This window comes from Vanacampus margaritifer, chromosome 15, assembly GCF_051991255.1.
Source record: "Vanacampus margaritifer isolate UIUO_Vmar chromosome 15, RoL_Vmar_1.0, whole genome shotgun sequence".
In the NCBI taxonomy this organism is placed as follows: Eukaryota; Metazoa; Chordata; class Actinopteri; order Syngnathiformes; family Syngnathidae; genus Vanacampus; species Vanacampus margaritifer.
Window position 1 is genome coordinate 18,479,740 of NC_135446.1, and position 15,244 is coordinate 18,494,983.

A 15,244-nucleotide genomic window follows, 5' to 3' on the forward strand; every position below is an offset into this window, starting at 1 on the left:
AAATGAAGAAAATGTCCTACAAATGCAACACAAAAAACAGTTGAAATTGTGAGGGTTGACATGTAGTCGACAAATATTTCTGAAATTAATTTACGTACACAGTCAAGTCGACAGGCGCAGTCCTTGCTGGTCTACGACTACATTTCCCACAGGTCAGTGCGCCTTCTGCATTCCCGCCATGCATTGCACCACACTGAAGCTCTTTCCCCTGACACGCTCCGCCATTGTTGCATCCATTGAAAGTTCAACATGGCCTCCGACGCGCCACCAGGAGCTGATGTTCACCAGCCCGATTTGGGGAGTGCTATCGCGGCTTTGAATTCTTGGAGCCACCCGGAGCTCCAAGCCAAGCTGGCCGAACTGGGAGCGCCTGTGATGGGTAATGAAAGATTGGGGGGGAAACCGTAGCAAAATGTGGTCGCGGCGCTGTGTTTAGCTGAATGTTGCTATGCTAATGATTATAGCTAACTTGTAGCCTGTTTAGCTGTTAAACAAGCAAACTTTTGTCCTCATTTACGATTTGTTGAGCATTTCTTTAACACCGAACATCCATGTAATTTAAGTAGTGTACTGATTTGGCTCAGTTCACTGTATGTTTACTTATTATGAGCATAGTGAGCTCATTTTTGTTGCGTTCCGATTTTGATGGTGTCTTTTTTTCTGCATAGGTCCAAGGGAAGAGTTGATTGACAGATTGAAAAATTACATGATCCAGGTAAACTCTAAGAATATTGTATGCTATCTTATCATATGTGTGTGCTTATGTGCTCATGTGTTTTGCACACTTTTCCCTCTGTAGACGGGAATACTATTTGGAAAACCTCATGATGACAATGGAGTAGGCCCTCAGGTACAATTTCCACCTTCTTACTGAATGTTTCCAACAACTCCTTTCTTTGCTTTTTCAATGTCATGTGACCTACACACCAGATGCCTCCTGGGATGGGGGGAATGCTGCACGCGCCGATGAGCATGATGCCCGGCGCCATGCACATGCCCATGGAGGGCTCCGGCATGCCGCCTCCGGGCCTTTTGCAAGATGACCAACTGAAGATGGCTCAGCAGAGGGCGGCCATGGTGATGCAGCAGGAGGAGCACGATTCCCGTGTCATGGAGGACCAGGACCTGCTTGAGCAGCAAAACAGGGTAAGAGGAATAGACGCAAAGATATGGTTGAAGAGCCAACGTGATGTCACGTAACTTGTTTAAATCTCAGGCTGCCATGCTGTTGGAGCAGGAACGCCACCAGGACATGGTCAAGATGCAGCAGGGTTCGATGGGCAGGCCGATGCCCCCTGTCACCGCAGTTCAAAGTATGTAGGTGTGCTTTTTCATGTAGGATGCCCTTTGTTCTCTCATGACTTGCTTGTGTGTCCTTCAGTTACTTTGGATCCTCATGGTGCGCTGCCGCCGGGCATCGCGATGCTGGCTGCCCAGCGGCATAGATTGCCACCACCGCCCCCGGGTGAGGACAACAGGGAGGTGAGCAGCCTGCCAAAAGCAACTGAGGAACATAATGTTGCACAACAATTTGACGTGTGATGTCCCGTTCAAGGCCTGGCAGGGTGACGAGATCATTATTGGGGGACCCAAGATCCCCCAGGCCTTGGAGAAGATCCTGCAGCTGAAGGAGATCCGACAGGAGCAGCACGTGGACCCTGCAGGTTGATATACTGCAGCTGCTTAATAAAAACGACCTCATTCTTTACCAGGATTCATGATGAAGACCGTCTTGTGTTTTCCACTTGCAGAAGCAGCAGAAGACGACGCGCGCATGGGCGGCAGCAACTCCGCGTTTGGAGGGCTGGAGGGGGGAGACGATGACAGCCGCATGTCCAAGAAGGATGTGAGTCGTCTTCCTTTCAGGAGGTCAGTCACTTTGCTTGGCTCAGTTGTAACGTGAGCTCGTCACCGCAGAAAAACCGCCGGCGCAGGAACCGCAAGAAGAAGACCAAGAGCAAGCATGCGCAGGAGAAGAAGGAGCAAGTTAAGGGAAAGGCGGAGAGCAGCGAGAAGGACGAGGAGCAGGAAGTGGAAATCGAGTATGTCGCAGAGGAGCCAGACGTATACGACTCCAGCTACATCATCTTCAAGCGCATCTTTGATGCCTTCACGGTAAGTCCATGTGATTGTCTGGCGTCGAATGTAGGGCTCGATTGATATGGATTGTTTTGTAAGGCGATGCTAATTCCGATGTTTGGCAGAAGCAAAAAATCTGCTAACCAATAAAGATGTCAAAACATATCATCAAATGGCGTAATGACATCATTCTGAATGACTCTGGACACTGAACATTTACTGTTTCACGAGAAAAAAAGAATATATGGCATTTAATTGGCAAAATACTATCCGGTTATGGTTATTTTAAAAAGGCCTGATAGCAACTGATTAAAACCGGCTGACTGATTAATCGACCGGGCTCTAGACAAAGGAACATAATGAACCATTTGATTTACAGCTCACTGACGATTTGAAGAAGGAAAAGGAGAAGGAGCCCGAAAAAGCAGAAAAGCAGGAAATTGGCTTCCTGAGGAAGAAAGGCTTCGAGTTGGAGAGAAGAGACAGCGATGACAGTGACGAGGTTTGACCGTTGTCCTTTTCATGTCATTTCATGTCACTTTTCATTCACACATCAGTTTGGTTCCAGAATGAAAAATAGTTAGTCAAGTTGTTGTTTTTTGTGCCCCAAACTCAACAGGATGTCCGCACAGATGTTCCCAAGTTGTCCAAGAAGAAGTTGAGGAGGATGAATCGTCTCACAGTGGCCGAGCTCAAGCAGGTAAGCCACGCCTCCTCGCCTTCGGTAGAGGCGGGTCGATGACCACGACGTGTGTTCTGCCCCCCAGTTGGTAGACCGCCCGGACGTGGTGGAAATGCATGACGTTACAGCGCAGGAGCCCAAGCTGCTGGTCCACCTCAAGGCCACCCGGAATACAGTGCCGGTTCCTCGCCACTGGTGCTTCAAGCGCAAGTACCTTCAGGGCAAGAGAGGAATTGAGAAGCCACCGTTCCAGCTCCCAGAATTCATCAGAAGGACTGGCATCCAGGAGATGAGGGAGGCCCTGCAGGAAAAGGTTGGTTGGGCCAGATCACCATCGCTGGCTTTATAAATTTTGGTATTATTTGTGCTTTCCTTTTCAGTTGGCAATACAAAATCAAATATCGGAAAAGTGACACATTTTTCACAATTCAATTGTAAGGGATGAATCTAATTGAATCAGTCAAATTTACGTGACTCAGTCTAATATCCTCTTCTGAAATGACAAATATGTAATTTCTTCCCTTTTGAAAATAAAATGAATGAATGATACATATACTTTTATTGTGTTTTGCAGGAGGATGCCAAAACGATGAAGACCAAAATGAGGGAGAAAGTTCGTCCCAAGATGGGCAAGATTGACATTGACTATCAAAAACTTCACGACGCCTTCTTCAAGTGGCAGATCAAACCCAAGCTGACCATCCACGGAGACCTTTACTATGAGGTAATAACATCGGCTGCCACCACTTGTCATATGCTGCCTGGCAGTGTCGCTGACTGTGCTTACTGTGCATATAGGGTAAAGAGTTCGAGACCCGCCTGAAGGAGAAGAAGCCAGGCGACCTTTCCGAGGAGCTGCGCATCGCGCTGGGAATGCCGGTCGGCCCCGTGAGTTTCTGTCCCGTCGGCTCCTTGTGGCAATGTTGAGCATCTGGCATCGGCTTATGTTTGTCTCCTTTCCCAGAACTCCCACAAGGTTCCTCCCCCCTGGCTGATCGCCATGCAGCGGTATGGCCCCCCTCCGTCATACCCCAACCTCAAGATTCCTGGACTCAACTCACCCATTCCGGAGGTATCAAGCAGCATTACCAGAGAATCTGCAGTAGTGCCTTAAGATCCAAATGAACAGACTTGCAAGGTTTTAGAGAAGCGAGCTGTTGATTGTCTGATTTCATGCTTCATTGATATCTTGACATGAAATAGTGATTGTACTTGGAGGAATTAAAAAAAAAAAAAAAAAACTTGCCAGTGTTTGCTCACGTTTTTGTCTTCAAAACGTGTTACCATAGCTAAATATAACAACTGGGGAAATAAAGGAACTTTTTTTTATATATAGATCAGACGGATCATTTTTGAAAGCCAGAAGCTGTTTTTTTTTTCTTCTTCAGCCTGCACAAGACTCAAATCATTATTGTAGCTTACAAGATCAAACAATTCTAGAGAATATGAACCACGGAATATTTTGCTTCTCCAAGCCTTTTGCATCATCGCTGTTAATGTTCCCTGCTTCACATTCCTCCATGTCGCTGTTGTCTTTTTTCTTTTTTTTTGCGCCTCATAAGATGTCAAGTTCTCAGTCAATCAAGATCTCAACCACAGTTTACTTTGCTTCACTTTAATTGTGGTCTTTTACATTGTGTCATCTTTTGCAGGATTAAAATATACATTATTTTGACAACATTAGTGAAAAGTATGATATTGTCAAATGTATGGCGCAAGAGTTCTTTGGAATATAAACACTAAAATTAAGTACAGTTACCTGACCTCTTCTTTCACCTTTTCTTCAGAACTGCACGTTCGGTTACCACGCAGGCGGCTGGGGGAAGCCCCCCGTGGACGAGATGGGCAAGCCGCTTTACGGCGACGTGTTTGGGACCAACTCGGCTGACTTCCAGGTGAGTCGGCGCTGCTTCCGGCGTGAAGGGTCTCTTGTGAAGATGTACGCTCAAATGTGCTGGCTGATGCGAGCAGGCCAAAGCGGAGGAGGAGGAAGTGGACCACACGCCGTGGGGCGAGCTAGAGCCTTCTGATGAGGAGTCCTCTGAGGAAGAGGAAGAGGAGGAGGAGAGCGATGAGGAGAAACCGGACGAGACGGGATTCTTCACACCAGCGGACAGGTAGAAAGCCACGGGGTGGCATTATTACCTTCATTTACATTAGACAGATCTCACAGTAACAAATGTCACAAAGTGTACACATTAGTCTCATGTTATTTGTGAGGTATAGGGAATGAATATTTATATAATTTTTCTTATTTTCAGCGGGCTGATCACGCCAGGAGGTTTCTCGTCCGTTCCCGCCGGCATGGAGACCCCTGAACTCATCGAGCTGAGAAAGAAAAAGATTGAGGAGGCAATGGATGGGTGAGAGATGTTCCCACCGGTCTCTCTCTCTCTCTCTCTCTCTCTCTCTCCCCCTCTCTCTCTCTCTCACTCTCTCTTGCTTGAACTTATTCTTCTCCTTACAGTAACGAGACGCCACAGTTGTTCACCGTCCTTCCAGAGAGACGAACGGGCCCAGTGGGCGCCGCTATGATGGCCTCCACGCACATCTACGACATGTCAGCGGTGAGCGACGAGCACACGCGCATACTTTCTACTTATTTATACGTTTGTGCCAGGAGGTTTCATGGGCTCGTTTGTACCCCCAGGCCATGGCGGGGCGCAAGGCCGGCATCGGTGATACTCACGGCGTGGAGGTGGCGCTGGCGCCCGATGAGTTGGAGCTGGACCCGATGGCTATGACTCAGAAGTATGAGGAACATGTGCGCGAGCAGCAGGCGCAGGTGGAGAAGGAGGACTTCAGCGACATGGTGGCTGAACACGCCGCCAAACAGAAGGTACCCAACGAAATGAGGACGATGATGATGATCGTAGATTCTTTTTTTTACATGCAATAAAAAAAATTTAAGTCTATATTATAGGCTTCCCATACTGCCGGACCTAAAGAGAGAAGTTTTAATATTTAATTTGATTATTCCCTTTCAACTTTGCCTACAGTAACATAAATTATTCATCAAGTAATGCAATCCCACATACATATTACAAACTATGCATAATTTTCACAAAAGTACCTATACCGTATATAAACACGAAGACATGCAGCACAGTCATTTGTTCTTCACTGTCTTAACAACTGTACATATATCTGTCCTCCATTATCTTGTGGCCTATATTTTAATGATGATGATAATGCCATGCCTTACAATGCCCTTGTGATCCCCAGCAAAAGAAGAGGAAGGCTCAACCACAGGACACGCGAGGTGGTGCCAAGAAATACAAAGAGTTCAAGTTCTAGACAAGAAGAAGTCATTTTATTTCTTTTTTTCATAATTGTGAGAACCCTGTTATGGTTACTGTTTTTTGTAAATAAACTCCATCCAACCAAACAATGCTATTTTCCCTGACCGTTTTTTTTTTTTTCAGTCTGAGGTGCATACACAAACACACGCATAAACACAACGTGATGTTTCTTCTACAACAGCGGTGCTCAAATTCGGTTCTCGAGAGCCCCTATCCAACCTGTTTTCCATGTTTCTCTCCATTAACACACCTGATTCATAATCAGGATCGTTATCAGGCTTCTGCAAAGCTTGCAGATTAGCTGATCATTAGATTCAGCTGTGCTGCAGGAGGGAAACATGGAAAACAGGCTGGAGCACCCCTGTTCTACAACTAATGGCTGACTGCCTGCTAACAAGTGTACACTTGATGGACTTGGCATCACCTGATACGTCTTAGAAGGTGACCCTGTTCGGATTATCTGTTAACCTCCTCTAATCGTCTCCTAATCACCTCTTCAATGGATAAAGTGTGATTCAAATTCCTTGTGGGTGGCCACGCCCTCCACATAACAGGAAGCGATCTTAACAAAAAAAATATATTTAAATTTTCCACTGTTTTTCAACATGCAAAGCGTGTTAGCTATTTGTTTCATTGTATTTTTTTTTATTCGTGCTCAAAAGAAACTTAGTGTCAGAACTACTCGTTTTTTGTTTTAACTGTAGGGGGCATGTCGAGCACGAGCGCGCGCACGGTTCCCACGCACGTTCGCCTAGCAGCGGCGCGCGCTCTCTGTGATTTCCGCTTCCTGCGAGCTCTCCGAACGTGCTCGACGCCGACGGCACTGCTTGCTGCTTGGCGGCCATTAGCGCGCGCGCACGCTACCTTCGTCGAGTGCGGAAAGGGAAAACGCGGAGGAGGAAGCGGAGAGGACGGCGGGCGAGCCTCCTGTGAAAGCCAGCATGGAGCGAGGCTTAGGGGGGCTGCCGCAGCCCTCCAAGCCTGTCAGCATCTCATCGAACCGGCCGGTTCACATGAACTTGTTCGCCACCTGGGAAGTGGACCGTTCCTCGCCCAGTTGCGTGCCCAGGTACTAGGAGGAGAAGTGGGGTGAGCTCACCGAGGGAGACGGTGATGGTCGTGGGAGGTCACCTTTTGTTTACCTGCCACATCCTTTTCGTGTGCGTCACGTGACCCCAAAATTATCTGCGCTGACGTTAACGTGCAGTCGTTCTCGTCAATGACATCATATGGTAATGACTAATTCCACCCTGGCGTATATGCAACACACGCATAAGTGTAGGTCGTGTAAACTGCTGGTTACAGCCTGTTGCCATGACAACGCAGCCTTTCAACCCGAGGCGTCCAAGATGGCTGTCTTCATTTTTTTTGTTGAGAGAACTGTCCTTCTGCTTGTGTTGTTGTCGCAACACCCCAACCACTTCCTGTTTACCGAGACATTTGTGCTCCTCTTACAGGAAGTGATGTTGAAATATTGTGATTGGTTGCCTGCTCACAGTTAACGAGAAGCTCACACTGGCCTCTGACCTCCAGGTGGTCTTATGGTGTGTCATGTACATGGAGCAACAAAACAACTATGCGCTGCATATTGCGGTTCATTATTTGTATATGTATTTTTATTACAATATTTGGAGGTGGCCTCTAATAGCTCAGACATCATGAAAACAGTCGTTTTACTAATGGGGTTAATTTTAACTGCAATTGTGAGACCATCACCAGACTATTAAGCAAGTCACACGTAAGAGTTAGCTCTGTGTTTCGATGTCATATGATCATCTGACTCTTGCTGTGTGTGCTGGGCCAGACTCTTTAGCTTGACCCTGAAGAAGCTGGTCCTGCTCAAGGAGTTGGACAAAGACCTCACCTCGGTGGTCGTTGCCGTCAAACTGCAGGTGAGCGCTCACATGTCACATTTGGGCCTGTGCACACTTGCTGGTGTTTTTCCCCGCGCGATGTGTTCAGGGTTCCAAGCGGATCCTTCGCTCCAACGAGATCGTTCTGTCGGCGGCGGGCCTGACGGAGACCGATCTTCAGCTCACCTTCTCTCTGCAGGTACACATCACACTGCTTTCCAACTCACTGTTAGCCGATTTACTCTTGTTGTGTTTGCAGTACCCTCACTTCTTGAAGAGGGATGCCAACAAGCTGCAGATCATGCTCCAGCGCCGTAAGCGCTACAAGAACCGGACCATCCTGGGCTACAAGACGCTCGCCCTGGGCCTTATCAACATGGCGGAGGTACGTCGCCGCTACTAGTTTGCGAGCGCTTGAAGAGCGTGAACCGCGTCTCCTCGCGCAGGTGATGCAGCACCCGAGCGAGGGCGCCCAGGTCCTTGGCCTGCACAGCCAGCTGAAGGACGCCTCTCTTCCCGTGGCCGAGATGCGCGTCTACTCGCTGTCCAGCCAGCCCATCGACCACGAGGGACCCAAGGCCAAGATGTCAGGTATGGCCTCCATATTGTCCAATGATGCCAACTTAGCTTTTTTTGGTTGCAAAATTTAGCAACTTTTTAGACTCCCATAGCAACCGTTTTTCCAATGAGTCTCTTTCTGTCTAGACCGATCTCCAGACATCGACAACTACTCCGAGGAGGAAGAGGAGAGCTACTCGTCTGAGCAGGAGGGCAGCGATGATCCCATCCACGGACAAGTAGGCAGCACAAACCTTTTGGAAGCACTTCCTTGTTTTGCCCGTGAAGGAAATTACCATTAATTGTAATTGTTTGCGTGTTCAAATAATTGCAAGATGAGATTCTGGTGGAGAGGGTCCTTGCAAGGTTGGTTTATTACAGAGATCTCTGGTCACACAGTTAGACATCACCCAAGCAGTGTCATCCAAGGTGTGTGTCTTCTTTTGCCCACACAGCCTCTTTATTCAAAACATGAGGAAACGCCTCTGTCATCCCGTGACGCACAGAATGAGTTTGCATTTTCCCAGTAAACTAGATCGTCCTTGAACTTTTGACAACCGGATTTCTAATGAACAGCAACTAGACTTCTTAGATTAACATAGAAACATTTTAACTTTCTCATTTCTGGGAAAACAGTAGAAAAGATAGCAAGAATGTCAAAAGCATTACTCACACAGGTTATATCAGGTCAACATAATTACACCTTCATCAACACATCTATAATGAAATATAAAACAGGTCAAATGTAAAATAAAACAATAAAAATGTTAATAATGTCAACACCCGTTAGCCTCGTTTAGCATCTTTTAACTGCCACCGACGTTTCTCGTCCTGTCCCTTTAAGTATCTGTTCGATGAAGATGAGGAAGTGAGGAAGAAAAAACCCAGGCGCAAGCTGACGTCCAACGCCGCCATCACTAGGGTGAGCTCTTGCACACTTTGGAAATCCTTTTGATCTTTTTAATCTTCGTAATTTTCGTCTTCATCTTGGCTTGCAGCAGCCAAACATCAAGCAGAAATTCGTGGCCTTGCTCAAGAGGTTCAAAGTCACCGATGAGGTACGTATGGATGACGGAGGGAGCAAGTGTCATGGTTTGTGGCTCACACTGTTACGTCCAGGTGGGCTTCGGGCTGGAGCACGTGTCCAGGGAGCAGATCCAGGAGGTGGAGGAGGACCTGGACGAGCTCTATGATAGCCTGGAGATGTACAACCCAAGCGACAGCGGGCCCGACATGGAGGAGACCGACAGCATCATGAGCACACCCAAACCTAAACTCAGGTAACAGCTCCCCCCATAACCACAACATAAAACCCCACCAACAATGTGTTTTTTTAAAGGAGGAGAATAACACTCTATTTTATGTAGTGAAACGTTGTTTAACAATTAAATAGAATGTACAAAATTAAACCGTGATAATTAAATGCTTCAATTTAATTTATGTTGTTTTTTCTGGTGTACCCACATTGGCCAAGGGGGGGCAGTATATAACAGTCAAGCAGACACAAGCGAAGAAGAATAACATGTAAATGACTCCTAGAGGACAAATATCATACCATAGAGGACAAATAATATGGGTTGTTCAAATATCCGTTGTTTAAGCTGTTATGACACATGACTATCAATGCTAAGTCTGTCAATGGTGTTTTCCATTATGTGTTAGCAATAAACTAGCAGTGGCATTCTCAAGTTGTTTTGTATGTTTAATTTGACAGTTAACTGGGAGTGGCATTAAGCAGTTTGAAGCCTCTTTTTAAAGAATATCTCCTTTTTGCCAAACTGCTGATTATTGTGAAGTTTAGTTTAGTCCAAGCAGAAAATCTCAAGACACTGTATGTATATTTTTTTTGTGGCACCTTTTACCAGCTATTTGCTGAAAAACTCCTTTATTTGCCTTTTTGTGTGTGTTCTGAAATGCCCTATGATCACAAGATGACACTTAGACTTATTTAATAGGAAAGTAGTACATTGTGTTCAAGGAGTACGCTAAAGTGATATCCCTAGACCAGGCGTGCATGTACATGTGCACATATTTTTTTCTTCAAATCAAATAATCTAGAAGCCATTTATTATTGAGGAAAATAATAATATTAGAAGATGAGTTTGAAATGCAAATAGCATATCCACAGCCAGAAGCGGGCAGTGTTAAGTGCTCTTTGTGTGCAGGCCCTTCTTCGAGGGCATGTCTCAGTCCAGCTCCCAGACGGAGATTGGAAGTCTGAACAGCAAAGGCAGTTTGGGCCGGGACACTCTGAGCCCGGTATGTTAGTCTGGGGGTCTTCAGAGGCTCATTTCGTGTGTTTGTGTGCGCGTCATATGCTGAGTACTGTTCTGCCAACAGGGGGAGCCACCACTGGCGGATAAGATGAAAACATCCCGCAGCCGCATCCTGGACGAGGCGCTGTCAGAAAGCGAGACGCTGGTATGAACTTTATACTGCGGGTTTGCGTGTGTTGATCGAGATTTTATGTTGTTTTGCAACACATCAAGCTCTGTAGACTGTTGATGACTCTAGTGATTGCATTACCATAAATACAGTTGGTGTTTCACATGTGTGTATGCAGGAAGGGGCAGAACAGGAGCTGCTCGTTGATGCTGCTCCCAGCATTACGGTGTCTGTGGCGGAGAAACCCCGTACGCCCATGAAGACCGGCAAAAGTGAAAGCCAACCGTCGCCACGGTAACCAGGAAGTGGCCATGTTGGACCACCATTGTTGCACTACACCAAACCCTAATAGACCCTTTTGGCATGAGTTTACACTTACTTCCTGGTGGCAAAAGTTCAAGACGTATTTCTCATAGTAAACAAACCCTTCCAGTGTGATTGAGAGTTTGAATGTGTGACTGGAAGCTAACTGGAAGTACCCTTGGCTGACCCGCCCAAGTATTAACACGGTGTGGGAAACACTGGGCTATGCAGGTTGGACGGAGGGCACACCCCCTCCAGGCAGAAGCGCAGCAGCAGCACGCCCATCAAGTCCAAAGCGCCGAGCGAGCGTGCCAACAGCTCCGACTCGGAGAGGTCACCCGAGCTGGGACTCGGCACGCCGGTAAACATGGCCGCTCGTTACCGCTTCGCTTTTCTCCATTTTTAAACCCAAGTGCTCACACGTGCGCGTAGGTGCTGAGGAAGGCAATGTACGACCAGCTCAACCACATCCTGTTGGCTGACTCGGCCCTCCCAGAGAGCCTCATCCTGGTCAACGGCGCAGACTGGCAGGGGCAGGTAGGCCCACTGACGCTTCTGCGCCCACCTTTCCCCTTGAATGTGTTTGCATATCTTTCATTTTTCGTGTCAGTACGTGCTGGAACAGCTGCAGGTGCACAAGCAGCCGGTGGTGTGCACGTGCTCGCCTGCCGAGATCCAGGCCGTCCTGTCTGCCATTCTCACACGCATCCAGAAGTTGTGAGTACACGTGTGGCACCACACACCTTGGATATGTCGTGAAAATCAAATCAAAGGCTCGATATAATCGAAACTTGTTTGTGTTTGTCCACGCAGCTGCAACTGTAACGCTTCCATGCCACGCGCAGTGAAGGTGGCGGCGGTTGGCAGCCAGAGTTACCTGGCCGCCATCTTGCAATTCTTTGTGACGCAGTTGGCCAACAAGACGTCAGATTGGCTCAACCACATGCGCTTCCTGGTGGTTCCTCTGGGTACGGCGCCATGCTGGAGCTTGTTAGGCCCCGCCCACTGCATCTCATAACATCCTCGCATTCCCTTCTCAGGTTCGCATCCGGTCGCCAAGCACCTGGGCGCCCTGGACAACCGCTACAACTCCTCCTTTCTGGACAGCGCTTGGCGAGATGTCTTCAGCCGTACCGAGCCTCCTCCCACAGGTAAAGTCTTGCCAGTGATGTCATCAGTCAGGCGTCTGTGTTGTCCAGACCAAACCCAGGGTTTCATTAAAAAGTTGTTAAATGGACTTTGCGAAAAAATTAGGCTGCATGGAAAAAAAAAACATTCAATATGATGTCCAGAGACATAAATAAAATGATGGAAAGACATTGTTTAGTCACATCTCATTTTGATTATATGTTTAAAGTACCACTAATTGTCACATCTGTCGCACTGTTTAATCATGAATCTTTGGTCTGATGCTGCATCGAAAACACATTGAGGAATATATGTTTGGAAATGCAAATTTCAGCAGAAGTGGCTGACTTAGAAACTTTTCAAAACCTGTGTAATGCCCACCGACAGGAAACCTGGAGAGGCTATCAGTAACGTACAATTTTTAAAAAAATAATAATATTTTGCACAATGGGTGGGTGTCAATGCGTATCTATATATGGTGGGATGTGGGCATTAAATTTGTTTTAAGTTGCATTAAAAAGTGCATTAAAAATCATTCAATTTAATTTGCTGACACCAGCAGAAACCCTGTAGTACAGATACGGAGTGCATAATTTACAGAATACGTTGTGACTATCAAGATTGTATGACTTGCATCGACTTGCGTGAAATTGAATTTCGTTTAATCGTGACTTGACCAGCTTTAAACTTGAAGGTTAAGCCTTGAGACTTACTTATGACTTCCACGTACATTCAGACCAACTGGACGTGGCAGGAAGGATCGCTCAGTACATCAGCGGCGCCACGCTCACGCACCAACTTCCCATCGCCGAGGCTATGCTCACCTGCAAACACAGGACGTGAGTAACTCGCCAACCCGCCATACACGCGCCCCTTCCTGGGCGCTCAGTAATTGCTGATGTCTCTCTGCAGGCAAGAGGAAGACTCCTACCAGAAGTTTATTCCCTTCATCGGTGTAAGCACTATCATCGTTCGCCCTCTGGTTGGCTGTTTCACTGACATCACTTCCTGTTTTGCAGGTGGTCAAGGTGGGCGTGATCGAGTCTGGACCCTCACTGGCTGGTGAGTAAAAACACCAGCATGGCCCCCTCCACTTGATGACATCATAGTCTCACTTGATTTCCATGGTTGTCAAGGTGACACAGAGGAGGGCGTAGCTGTGAGTTTGGCCGTCCCTTCCTCGTCCCCGCCCTCCCACGGCTCCCCTGCAGGGATGATCAAGGAGGCGGCCACTCCCCCTTCCTCCCCGTCCATGGGAAGCGTCGCCGTGCAGGGGTAAGAATGTTACCGCAAGGCCACGTGCACGCCTGCTGCGCCTCTAACAGGCGGCTACTCGGTCCCAGGAGTCCCGGCATGTCACACGGCGTGGACGCCATCGGCCTGCAGGTGGACTACTGGTTGGCGTCGCTGGCTGAGAAGAGGCGGGAAGGCGAGCGGCGCGACACGGCGTGCAAGAACACGCTGAAGAGCGCCTTCCGCTCGCTGCAGGTCAGCAGGCTACCGGGCGGCGGCGCCGGTGCGGGAGGCGAGCCTCACGGTGTTCAGTTCAGCACGATGGCCATGACGGTGGTGACCAAGGAGAAGAACAAGAAAGGTGCGAGGGAAGTCCAAATGCTCGTATCGTCTTTCGGAATGCTCTGCTCACGTGGTGTCTCTCGTTCCCTAGTGGCCACCATCTTCCTGGGAAAGAAGCCCAAAGAGAAGGAGGTGGACTCCAAGAGTCAAGTGATCGAAGGCATCAGTCGCCTCATCTGCTCGGCCAAACAGCAGCAGACCATCCTGAAAGGTAACCACAACAGCACCGTTTCAAAACGAGACAAATCGATGGACTCACAACGGTGCTATTTTGAACGCTGACTATTTTCCTTCAGTATCCGTCGACGGTGTCGAATGGAACGACGTCAAGTTCTTCCAGCTGGCCGCCCAGTGGCCCACTCACGTCAAATACCTTCCTGTCGGACTTTTCGGTTACACCAAGCCCCCCTCCTAGATGGCAGCGGTGGTCCACTGGGCACCCCGGCTTGACCTTTGCCCTTCCTCCATCCTGCACACACGTTGCGCTTTATGCAATCCAGATGACCTGTCACATTCCTTACGCTTTCCTTTTCACAACAAGGCCCCTTAGTGTGAGAGCTCAAGTACAACAGTGTTCCCCCGCTGGTTGCCCCCCCCCCCATTTTTATTTTTATTTTTATCGTTTATTATTGCCTATAGCAGCCACAAGATGGTAGCAAAGCACTACATTTCTATTAAACAGGACTGTTGCCTGACTAAATTAAGCAGGGAGAGGTAATTGTTTTTGCAAGCAATGAAGGATATGTTTAAAAGAAAAAAAATCTGAATTAGTGAATCACGACTGCAGGGGAACACTGTACATGGAAAGTGGCTATGTATGCGTAAGAATGTATCTTCCATGGCACAGAACAGGTTTGCCACGCCACTGTGTGTGTATGTTGTATTGTGTGAAGAAGAAACATGGCGTCTGTGTTTCATCAAAACTAAGGATGCCAAAGTGGTTGACTAAAAAAAAACAAAAAAACGACCGTGAACATTAGTGCTGTCTAAATGTCTGAAAGGCCATGTGGGTAAATTCATGCAAAAGAAAAGAAAACAAGAAGTAGGTGTTTTTTGTGAGTTCCCTCGGTGCTGAAAAGTGTTCTCTGTGCTTTAAGTCCACGTTTCTCTTGTTGTTGCTTGTAAATGGGCTCTGGTTGTAAGTTGTGACGTGTGGAGAGATGTTTTGCACATTAGCCGTTGTCTCTTCAGCGTTTTGCCTCCAACAACAATAATAATAAGAAGAATGGTGATGATGCTTGTACATATATGACATTGTTTCATGTTTTGTAGGACTGCTTTTTCATGGTTGCATTTGTCAGTCAAACACAAGTGAATGGAAAGTGCTTGTTTTGTTTTGTTGAATCAAAAAAGATGGCACATTTGGATATGGTGTGAGC

The 15,244-nt window shown here is 47.5% G+C and overlaps 2 protein-coding genes across 6 annotated transcripts; both read left to right on the top strand.

Moving 5' to 3' along the window:
• The first annotated feature begins 3 nt into the window (after positions 1-3).
• sf3b2 (splicing factor 3b, subunit 2) lies at positions 4-6,152 on the top strand. 2 transcript variants are annotated; one of them, XM_077544914.1, is made up of 22 exons: positions 4-152; positions 244-379; positions 669-715; positions 800-850; positions 931-1,146; positions 1,217-1,313; positions 1,382-1,482; positions 1,556-1,664; positions 1,752-1,846; positions 1,918-2,115; positions 2,459-2,581; positions 2,699-2,779; positions 2,847-3,074; positions 3,336-3,485; positions 3,560-3,649; positions 3,726-3,833; positions 4,549-4,656; positions 4,733-4,878; positions 5,023-5,124; positions 5,229-5,328; positions 5,412-5,600; positions 5,987-6,152. In XM_077544914.1, exons 2-22 carry the CDS (start codon positions 250-252, stop codon positions 6,056-6,058), a joined length of 2,541 nt encoding a protein of 846 aa, XP_077401040.1. In that variant the 5' UTR covers positions 4-152; positions 244-249; the 3' UTR covers positions 6,059-6,152. The 2 variants fall into 2 exon arrangements, with proteins under 2 accessions (XP_077401040.1, XP_077401039.1); XM_077544913.1 differs by having other exon boundaries at positions 87-379.
• A 255-nt stretch (positions 6,153-6,407) lies between these two features.
• pacs1b (phosphofurin acidic cluster sorting protein 1b) lies at positions 6,408-15,232 on the top strand. 4 transcript variants are annotated; one of them, XM_077544207.1, is made up of 25 exons: positions 6,408-6,504; positions 6,768-7,152; positions 7,868-7,955; positions 8,026-8,115; positions 8,176-8,301; positions 8,363-8,507; positions 8,622-8,713; positions 9,319-9,396; positions 9,476-9,532; positions 9,594-9,754; positions 10,640-10,733; positions 10,815-10,895; positions 11,038-11,153; positions 11,394-11,523; positions 11,595-11,699; positions 11,773-11,879; positions 11,976-12,130; positions 12,203-12,313; positions 13,027-13,129; positions 13,203-13,245; positions 13,310-13,352; positions 13,427-13,565; positions 13,634-13,884; positions 13,957-14,076; positions 14,162-15,232. In XM_077544207.1, the coding sequence occupies exons 2-25, from the start codon at positions 6,773-6,775 to the stop codon at positions 14,278-14,280; spliced, it is 2,934 nt and encodes a 977-aa protein (XP_077400333.1). In that variant the 5' UTR covers positions 6,408-6,504; positions 6,768-6,772; the 3' UTR covers positions 14,281-15,232. The 4 variants fall into 4 exon arrangements, with proteins under 4 accessions (XP_077400333.1, XP_077400331.1, XP_077400332.1 ...); XM_077544205.1 differs by having other exon boundaries at positions 6,409-6,504; positions 9,473-9,532; XM_077544206.1 differs by lacking the exon at positions 6,408-6,504 and having other exon boundaries at positions 6,525-7,152; positions 9,473-9,532.
• Positions 15,233-15,244: the final 12 nt, after the last annotated feature.